Raw genomic sequence first — 10,487 nt, forward strand, 5'->3', positions numbered from 1 at the left:
TAAAAAAAAAAAAAAAGCTCACGGCCTAGATGTGCCATAAACCAGAATGCATTGCAAGTGAATCTCAACACGCTGGGTCCTCCATGTTGTCATCTGAGCTGTGAGTTGTGAAAATCAAGTCCAAGAGAAAACAGAATCCCAAGTGGGACAAATACAGAGAAAAAATGTCCAACAAACGGATGGGCAAGCACAATGACGGGGGAATTCAGTGGCAGTATGGATTATATAACAGTCCAAAGGCTACCTTCAACAGTGAAAGGGAAGTGCCAGAAATACTCATGCATCAGGCCGCTAACGATAGTACCACTTGGTTGTGAGCCAACGTTGAGCAACATCAAGACGGCGTGCAAAAACCGTTTCAGTTAGCTGGAAATGGAATGCAACTTGCTTGCTGGAGAAAGAGGGCCATCATTTATGGATGTCACCATGATAACGAATTGGAAGGTCCTTCATATTCGTTTTATCCCCAAGTCGAATGAAGAGTGCGATCTTTCACGAGAAAACACAAGAAATAGAGCTGCTGCAAACCCTGTGAAGTTAGAGCAGGTAAGGTGCTCACTAGCGCTACCAGCGCCTTCTAAAATTCCTGCTTCTGTTCCACTTAGTGCCATGCTTCAAATTGGGAAGCTTATACAACCCAAAGTTCACGCTGTAACTGTAGAACTGGAACAGTTTGACTTGAAATCAAGGGAATGGCTACCCCCATTCGAAGTAAAAGTCTCTCTGAGCAAGGAGAAATTTTCCAGCGGGGCATTCAGAGATGCTTATGAAGCCACAGTTATAGCTGGTAGATTGCAGCCTGGAGATAAGTATGTCCTCAAGAAATTTAAGAAAGAGCAAGCCAAGGAAGTGGAAAAGTTTTTTTTTAGCATTGAGAATCACACGAGGAAGATGAACTCCCTAGCACGAAATTTTGCCATGAAATTTGGCCTGGATGCACCTGCAGAATTTGGACAAACTTTCAGCTACACCAAAGTATATCTTGGGATGCGCAATAGCGAGTTTGTAGCCCTGCAGAGTTACTTGAATGGGACATTTCAAAAGTACATTAACAACACTGGTAACATCTTTGGTGAGGGAAGCGAACTAAGCATGAAAGCTGAAAGCTTTGTCCATTATAGCTACGTTGCATCAGCAAAACAACTGATGATTGTAGACATACAAGGTGTAAATTATGCACTTTGCGATCCAGAGATAGCAAGTTCGACGCTGATGGCTAGAGACGATACGATTCTGTTTTGTTCTGGAAATCTATAAACAACAGCGATCGAGGAGTTTCTTAGCAAACACACATGTAACAAATACTGCCTGTTACTTAAACTGGATCAAGTGGTTCATGAAGAGGATAACTAAAACATTGTCCAAATTAAGGCAGATTTAGTCAGCTGCTGTCCAACCAGTTCTGTCAGCTCCCACTTTATGCAGGTGGAAAAATGCTCACTTTTTTGGTATGCCACATCAGACTTATTTTGCACTGTTGAGCAATTTTGTGTGTTACTGTTGCAATCTGGTGTTTTGCCAGCAAGTTAAAGTTTTAGTTATAATGAACATTGAAATTAATTGATTAATTAATTAAAAATTGTTGACATGTTAACTACAATGGATTCAATATACATGTAGAACACGTCAACATCTCAACTGTTATGTTCCCTAAGAGTGACCAACATCTCATTTCTCCTTATATTAGTAATGCTGTTCAATCATGACAAGTGTGGAAATTAGGGTGGGGAAAAGTTTTTATGTTGAGTTTTGGTGTTAAAGAATTAGAGTTAAAGTTTCAACTTTGATCACTCAATTATGTTTTTCAGGGGGAAAAATATCTAAAACTGTGAAAACTAGTAGAAAAGAATGTTTCTGTTGAATCCATGTGATTTGCTAAACAATGTGTTAAGGTCTATAGTGGGCAAAGAAATGAATCCTGTGGTGCTGTTGAAGTTGGTCGAAAGTAATGAATTGGCATAATTGAATATCACCATCATTACATTTGCCATGAAATGGTGTTCAAATTAAAAAGTATTGTTGTTGTGTTACTTTTTGTCCTTTCAATTTTCCTCTCAAATAATAATCCAAGTTGTTGACATTTAACAATATTGTTGGAGGTGGTGTTTTTTTCAGCCTCTGCTGATAATACTGACCAAGATCAAGATAACTCTGAAAATATATATATATGTGTGGATTTCACACAAGGTGCCTGTAATAAGTCTCTGGACAGCGAAGTCCAAAAAGAGCAACCGCTTACTCTCCCCACCCATGAAGCATATGATTAGTCAATCACTTCCCCCACGGTCTGCTAGTAGTGTTATAATTAAATTTAATTATTGTGAGTCACAGCATTGATGTGGCAGGGCTAGTGCAACCACAGGAAAAATTATCTGCCTTTGCACTGCTGTCTGACTTTAAACTCCAATCAAAGTGAGGAGATCTCCTCTTCCTAGCCTCCTACTTTTGACGTAAAACAAGAGAGCCACCCATCATCAAATAGGTCTGGGTCTTGGCTTTAAGAAATTGAAAAAATTCAGGACTTAATTCAGGTTCTGGTTCTACAATGTTTCAACAATTCCGAAAGGTAAATTGAATTCCAAAATATTGAATTCGGGGTGCCAGACTTCTAAGGCTCCATGCGTACATAGGATAATCTTTTCTCATCAAGTCCAGTATTTCTGTTCTCTTTAAATTCAGACAGACAAACTTAGCTAGGTTGTTTTTTAAATCGATGTCATCTTCCCAATCGCTGTTTCTGATCCTTACCTCCGCCATTTTGGAATCGAAATGCATTCTGGTCTATGGCACATCTAGGCCATGAGCCTTTTTTTTTTTTTTAGCTTTTACTATGGCACTAATAGGCCATACTCTCTTTTTTCTTTCTTTCTTTTTTCTTTTTTTTTTTTTTTTTTTTACTATGGCACTCGTAGGCCATACTAATTTTTTTTATTTTTATTATTTTTTTACCATGGCACTCATAGGCCATATTAATTTTTCTTTGTAAAAAATAAAGATAACTAATAAAAAAAATAAAAATTATCCAAAAAAAATATAAAAAGAAATAAAAAAGAAACTAAAAAAAAGAATAGAAAAAATTAAAAAATAAATAATAAAAAAAATTAAATAAATATAAAAATTTTTGGAAAAAATAAATTAATTCACTGTGGCTCTACAGCTTTTTCCTATGGCACGCATGGGCCACCATACAGGTGACCAAAACATTTTTCATTTTTTAATGTTGAAGATTCTTATCTGGAGGAATTAAGGAAACAGTACGAGAAGAGACTTCAAATAGAAAAATCAACTTCTGCTGGACTCAAGGTATCCAGGAATAATAATGATGAGAGCAGGCCTAAAACTGTTGGAAACCACTTAAGAATATGAAACTGTTTGTTTGTGTTTTATTTTAAATGAACATTTTCTTGCAGATACTCAGAAGTATCAAAGTGTCAAGTAACTCACTTGCATTTTTCCATTTATTGTTTACCATTAGCATCGAATAATCAGTTAATCCCTAACTCTCAACAAATCTGTTGATTTACTTTCACCTAATCCTTTTACACATGTTGTAAGAGGCTTTAGATGTGCTGATATTGATACAACACAAGATGCACAGTCCAGGCTCAAGCTTACTAAATAGACAACTCGGTCCTCTTAATTCAACAATTTTTCATTTTCACATCTGAAAATGTTCTTGTCAAATTTGTGATCATGAAACAGAAGCAACTGAGGTATATGAAGGAAAAAGAAAGAGAACTTGCAGTTGCACAGAGTGAAGCCACTCAACTAAGAACAGAGTTTTCAAAATTTAAACGGTAAGTACAGCAAACAGAAAGTTGCTTGTTGATCACAAATTGTAATTTAATTACTTTTTGTACTTTTTGTAAAACTATTCTTGGCATTGAATGGTCCAGAAAATTTCAAAATATATATTTGCAACTTAACATTGTTATTGCACTCTTTAAATTTTTGGCATATTAAAGGGGATTTCCAGAACAGGATTCCTTTCTACCTCTCATTTTAGAGAAGTTGTTTACTGAGTATTTTATGCAATGTGCAATGAGTATCTTACCCTGTAATAACTAGACCTGGTTGGAGGCTTGCATTTTACAACATTGAATGCTATAATGATGTCTGTTGCTTTTTATAGCATGAAAATATTAATAGAGGAACATACAAGTGAAGCCGAGGACATGTTGCAGCAGTTAGATGCTAAGTCGTTCCCGGAAGTCATCCTTCAACTTATCACACTAAAAAGGTAATAATTATTATTTATTCATCTGGAGCTGTTATCTTGGACTTAAGAAGGGAGTCAGAGGGAAGGGGAAAAAGCATAATTATTATGGTAAGTATACTCTGTAGGTTGCCAGATTATAGTGTGGATGCCTCTATTTCAGGCTAGTATGCTGCTTGCTATAAATTGGTTTTGTAAATTTTGAGTGCAAGTGGCATGACCAATTTGTATTATTGTTCTATAAAAACAGGAGCTTGCCTTGTTTTAAAGTTTGAACTAATAGACAAGTGAATCTGTATACATTAAACAATCAGAGAATTTGCTCCTGATAGGTGTAATTTTGCCTTCATCCAGTTGAAATCTTGAGCTCATAGTCTAATATTGTTGAAGATTACATGGACATCAAATAGCATTGTTATCATTCTTTAAAGTTCCATCTATGTTAAACATTTAATGATACATATCAGATAACCAAGTATGGCTCCAGGATATACCTCTATCACAAGGCAAGAATGCAATGGTAGTTATAATTATAGTCACATTTGAGACTGTCATGCTCTCACTTAACATACTTTGTTTCTTTTTGGGGATTTGTGCATCATAACAGGAAACTAGAGGAAAAAAAGTTGAAATGCAAGCAGGCCATAGATACAACAGAGAAAGTTAGAAAAGAAAACATTATGGTAAAAAATGAGGTAATAGATTAAATGAATTTTGAAATTTAGTCGGTAGAAATTGTAGCCAGAAGTGAAGAAAACTGAACTTCAGTGAACATCTCCCTGCATATTGGACTGGGAAAATGTTCTTGCTCAAAATGGGATTTAGTCATTTTCCCTTTTCCATCTCTTGTTTCATTGATCATGCAGTAATATGTCTCAGCTCTTATACTCTCAAATTTGTTCTAGATAAATATTTTATGTATTTTTATTTCATCATCGATTACTGAAGAGTTTGATACACTTTCTTATTATATCACTTGCAGTGCCCATAGGCAAGGTGAAGTGAATCCTGTGTTCTGATTGGCTACCAGAGTGGGCAAGATGGGCCCATCTTGCCCGCTCAGGATTGCCCGCATTGATCCCGTGCATGAAAAAGATAGAATTAGAACTATGTTCACAATTCTTGGACAATTTCGGTGATGGAAACGCAAAAAGTGGCAGAAGATAGTCAAAACTAAGAAAACAGAAACAACTCTCGTGAGTTTGTTGTGCTACAAACACAGTAGGCGTTCTTTCCAGGCTCTCGAAATAGACAAGTCATTCCTAATTCTTATTAAAGTGAAATCTTTTTGCAATATAAGAAATCCTTCATTAACCAAGTTTGTTCAGTCAAGATGGTTGGATATTAGCCTCATTCTTTTGGAAAACTCTGAAGCCACAATCTTGAGGTGGTTGACAATGCCTGCTCACTCTTCTTCCTTGAAAATTTTCATTGTTGTTCTTTAAATTACTATTCTAAATCATTCTGTTACTCAGGCATGGCAACTTATACCAATTTGCTATTTTCAGGAGATTCAGTGGGTAATTACACATTTGAATTTTTTTTTGTAATTATATCAAAGGCAGCTTACAAGGAAATTGAGTTGACAAAAATGAAAGATAATCTTAAGATGGCAGAGGAAGACATCCAAAAACTTGAAAAAGAAAATGCTGTAAGTTCCATAGACTTAGTAGGACTTAAAGATACAAGAAATGAATGAATGTTGCAAACATATTTACAGTTTGTGAGCATTTCTGTTTCATGGTAATCTTGGGTTTTGAAAAAATAATGTTCTGTTTTAAGTAGATACTCTGCATTGATATTCTACAATTTTCTTGTAAAGTAGCTGTGTGGTAAGTTATATCATTCGCATTAGACTTTGTTGTTTAGAGAAAAGAGCAAAAAGATACAGTTTTTGCCTGCCTTGGCACATGAGAACTGTGCTTACCAGCTACCCCTGAGAAGTTCGAATTAATGACCTTTCTTGGAATTGATAAGAGTTTTCCACACTTGAATCTTAATTGGTCTTCCACACTTGAATCTTTAATTGGTCTTTCCACCATTATACAGAGTTACAAGAATAAGCTAACAGCAATGGAGAGAGCATTTTCATCCCCTAGTCCACGGAGTAGTGCCATTGGTCGCCTCATAAGGGAGAGGTATGTCCACAAGATGGCAAGAGTATCTTGCAAGACAATTATTATTGACTAACTAGATACATTTTAAAAAAAAAATGTTGGACAATTGTTTAGAATTTCATTTAAACGATAAGGTATTCACATAATGCAAAACAGCAAAGCTGACAAGCCAATGGCCCTTTACACTTACTGTAGATATCAGCAAAACTCATTAGTACATTATATAGCTAGCTCTGCCTGCAGCCAAGATGAAGCGCCTGTGTTCTGATTGGTTACCCGAGCTAGGTCAATTACTCATATTTGCTATACAGCTGGCAGCAATAGTGGGCAAGATAAAGGAAAGTAAATCCTGTGTTCTGATTGGCTACCTGAGCAAGCCAAATGCATCTATATTGCCTGCTTGGGATTACCCACTTTGATTGTGCATAAGAAAAAGGATGCATGGAGTGGACTTAAAAGTTCATAGCACTTGGGCAATGTTGGCAATGAGGTCACAAAAGCAGCAGAAGACAGTCAAATATGAAAAAAATTAAATGTTGCATATTTATGTTCTATGTAGTCCAGCACCAATGGATATTAAGAGGCCGAGGCTGAGCTGTACTGAAGAGGATTTGGAAAATATTGTTATAGCAGAGACACCATCCCCAAAGCCAAAAGGTTTTGATGGCAACAGTGAACTGAGGAACATTGCAGAAGAGTAAGGAAATCTAGACTTTAGATCATTTTAGCAAGTAGGTCTACTTACTTGCAGTGCACTGCCTAACCTGTTTGAAGCCTTTACACAAACATTATTGTACCCCTAATATACATGTACAGGTAATTCTCTTCAAATTTGTTCAAAGTAGTTGACTCTGAGGAACAACAAAGCAACATGAACTTGGTTAGACTTCAAAGCTCAACTGCAGGAGCAGTGGTTCCTAGGAGAACCTAGACCTCTTTAGGAAAGAGAGGCTCCTCAGGCCTTCAAAACCACCTGCCTGCTATTCTAAAGAAGCCAATTGTACCAAATCGTTATATTGAAACCAGTGGGGGACTTCAGTGCACACTCTAATTCAGTATAGGGGATGCATGTGGTATTGGCTCCTGGGAATAAAATGTTGATATGTTAATCTTCTTTACAGAGTGGGTTTGTCCCTGGTGAAGACAACAAGCCTAACCTCTCCACCCAGTCACACAGTTTTGAAGCCAGCTCAACAACAGCCTAAGAAGGTCCCAAAACCAGCAGGAGGGTCTGTGTTCAGACAGGGTTATAATGGACTGGGTGGACATACAAAGTTCCTTGCTCCATCAAGACCAATCAAGACAGCATCACGTAAAGTGGCAAGACCCAATGGCATTTCTAAATATATCAAATCTTCCAATCTCATGAGAGTGGCTGACCCTCCCCTTCCTGTTATGAACCTGAATTTAAATTCTTAAATTAAAGATAGCTACTCAGTGATAACAGTTATTTATTACAGATTCTGTTCACAATTATTTGCTTTGATAAATTTATGCAGATTTTGTTACCCTGGGGATTGTTCAGGAGAACACATAAAAATGTATTACATACATTCCCTTTTAGTGTGCTCAATTTTTGAAGACCTTAGTATGCAAATCCTTTTTTTTTCTGGGCAGTTTGTAGTCTTGTTAGTCACTCACTTTGGTAGTGCTTATTGAGTTCTTGAAAATTTTTCTTTGAAATGTATTTAAGGCTTCACATCAAAACTACCTGTATCTTATGGATCAGACTATTCACTTGTTGTAGTTAGGTTAGGGCCTTTTACTGGAATTGTTGCTTAAAGCAAATGATGTCATACGTATGAACTTCATATATTCATCGTACCAAATGATGTCATGTTTGCTGAAAGATCATGAGAAGACAAACTCCTACGGCCCCACTCGCCTACGGTCCGTACGTCACGACCCAAATGTCTTCTCGTACTGCCCTCCCATTCAGTCAAAAAGTACGGATTAAAGAATGCGTGGAAGGGCCGCAGTGAGGTCCGTAATGCATGGCAGAGAGACATATTTTCTCGTCAAGTCCTACCTGACTCGGGCAAAGAACAGTTTTTCATATGACCTCCGGTCGTTGCACCTTACGGCCTTGTCCGGCGGTCATGTTAAAACGCAGACTGCAGACCGTGTGCTGACGGGGTAATTTTTGGTTACTTGCTACTTCACCCTGTCATACATTACACCCATGATTTACTTATTTACAACAGGGAAGGTTTTGTGGCCACCAGATCGTGCCGACTGCTTGTTTTACTCTAGACTTGGCCGGTTTTGGGGTCCTCAACGAAGAGTCTGACTCGCTCACATTCTAGTCCTGATTACATCTAACTTTATTTGCTAAATCAAAGTGCCTATATATTGGTGGCTAGTTTTTACGTGATTAGATATGCGAGGGAAGGCATGTAGTTTCGTACTACGAAAACGAAGACCCTGCATTAGCCAAAAGAATTGCACACTTTTTAACAAGAATTTTACAGCAGAGAAGGCTTAACGACCGTCAGAATCTATTTTAGCTACGAAATACAGTTGACATAGGTTATTTATTGACAGGCCTAAGAGTCATTTCCTGTACAGAACGCGTTCATTGGGCTTGTGCTATTACAAAATAGTCTGAGCCTGTTCTTTGTTATTCTGTCACGGAATGCTAACTATAAATCAAAGGCGGCTAGCATTCGAATTCTGCCTGGTGTTCCAGAATAATATGTGTGGTAAGTTTACCCGAGGAAACCCTCGAGAATATCAACACCAAATTGGCTCGCATAGCGAAACAGAACAGGCAAGACGGGCCAGTAGTACTGGCAGTAAAATAATGGGAAGAAACACGTGAAGTGTAATGTATTATATTACTAAGCGTTGTTGCTGTTTAATGTGTGTTTAACTTGTAATTTCTACGGTTTTCTGTTTACAGGGTCTTCGTTTTCGTACTACGAAAACTAAGACCGGGTCTTAGGTCTTCGAGGGTCTTCGTTTTCGTAACACCCGCGTGACCCCAGCGCATTGAAACGTGACCTGTCATCCTAGGTTTAAGAATAGATCAAGTACTAGGTTGTTGTAAAACAGAAATATGATCCTTGTAACATGCAAAAATGTGCAAAGTGTAATCTTAACAGGGCAGGATTTACGTAGGTAATTAGGGTACAACAAAGCATTATGCTCACGTTCGAATTAAGGTGCTTACCAGAAAGGAACTGAACTACATGCCTTCCCTCGCATATCTAATCACGTAAAAACTAGCCACCAATATATAGGCACTTTGATTTAGCAAATAAAGTTAGATGTAATCAGGACTATAGTGTGTGCGAGTCAGACTCTTTATTTAAGACCCCAAAATGGCCAAGTCTAGAGTAAAACAAGTAGTCGGCACTTATCTGTTGGCGACGAAACCTTCCCTGTTGTAACAATAAGTAAATATATATATATTTATAACATAACCAAAGTAAAGCGCGCGCTCTGATTGGTCAATTTAGCATCCCCAATTTGCCCATGGGTGTACGCTGCTGACGTGAGCAAATGCAAAGACTCTTTTTCCGCGCGCGCTTGTTTTTTCTGGTCACGTAAGATTTGTTAAATAAACGGGAACTCTTTAGCTACAATGTATCAATGTTATGTTATAAAACAAATGGTAAACACCACACCGTACACTATTGAGTTATGGATGCACTTGGGAGGTTTGCTAAGCACTCAAGAAGCTAGAGTCGCTCTCGGCTATCGCCTCGAGCGACTCTTACGCTTCTTTCGTGCTTAGCAACCTCCCGCGTGCATCCATAACTCAATAGTGTACGCTGTGGTGTTTACCATTTGTTAAATAATCATGGGTGTACTGTATCGAAGGGTGAAGTAGTAAGTAACCAAAAATTCCCCGGTCTGCACAGTCTGCATGGTCTGCAGTCTGCGTTTTAACATGACCGTCCCAATACGGGGGGGTTAAAAAGAACGAGCAGTTGAGGTGAGGGGCCATACAGGTCATAAATTGATGAGTTCGGTTACGAACTGTTTCCGAGATACTTTAACAAGAAATAAAATACAAACAAAACAAACTGATGAGTCAAATCAATAAGGGTTGAGTGAGCAACTAATAAAGACGGGAAAACACGTTTATATATTGAAGAAGATGGAGGATAATGCAACCAGGAGTAGCGACAAAACTGCGCGGTTGAATT

The 10,487-nt window shown here is 37.8% G+C and overlaps 1 protein-coding gene across 1 annotated transcript in view; it reads left to right on the plus strand.

The window, feature by feature from the left end:
• Positions 1 to 8,054, plus strand: part of LOC111332907 (E3 ubiquitin-protein ligase TRAIP) — a 13,063-nt gene extending 5,009 nt beyond the window's left edge. The window contains exons 7-14 of the mRNA XM_022938380.2: positions 3,227 to 3,303; positions 3,703 to 3,797; positions 4,133 to 4,240; positions 4,824 to 4,911; positions 5,778 to 5,867; positions 6,266 to 6,354; positions 6,893 to 7,030; positions 7,455 to 8,054. Of these exons, the coding sequence (XP_022794115.2) occupies positions 3,227 to 3,303; positions 3,703 to 3,797; positions 4,133 to 4,240; positions 4,824 to 4,911; positions 5,778 to 5,867; positions 6,266 to 6,354; positions 6,893 to 7,030; positions 7,455 to 7,752 (983 nt within the window). The 3' untranslated portion in view covers positions 7,753 to 8,054. The remainder of the gene's footprint in view (positions 1 to 3,226; positions 3,304 to 3,702; positions 3,798 to 4,132; positions 4,241 to 4,823; positions 4,912 to 5,777; positions 5,868 to 6,265; positions 6,355 to 6,892; positions 7,031 to 7,454) is intronic.
• Positions 8,055 to 10,487: the final 2,433 nt, after the last annotated feature.

This window comes from Stylophora pistillata, chromosome 8 (assembly GCF_964205215.1).
Source record: "Stylophora pistillata chromosome 8, jaStyPist1.2, whole genome shotgun sequence".
NCBI lineage: Eukaryota > Metazoa > Cnidaria > Anthozoa > Scleractinia > Pocilloporidae > Stylophora > Stylophora pistillata.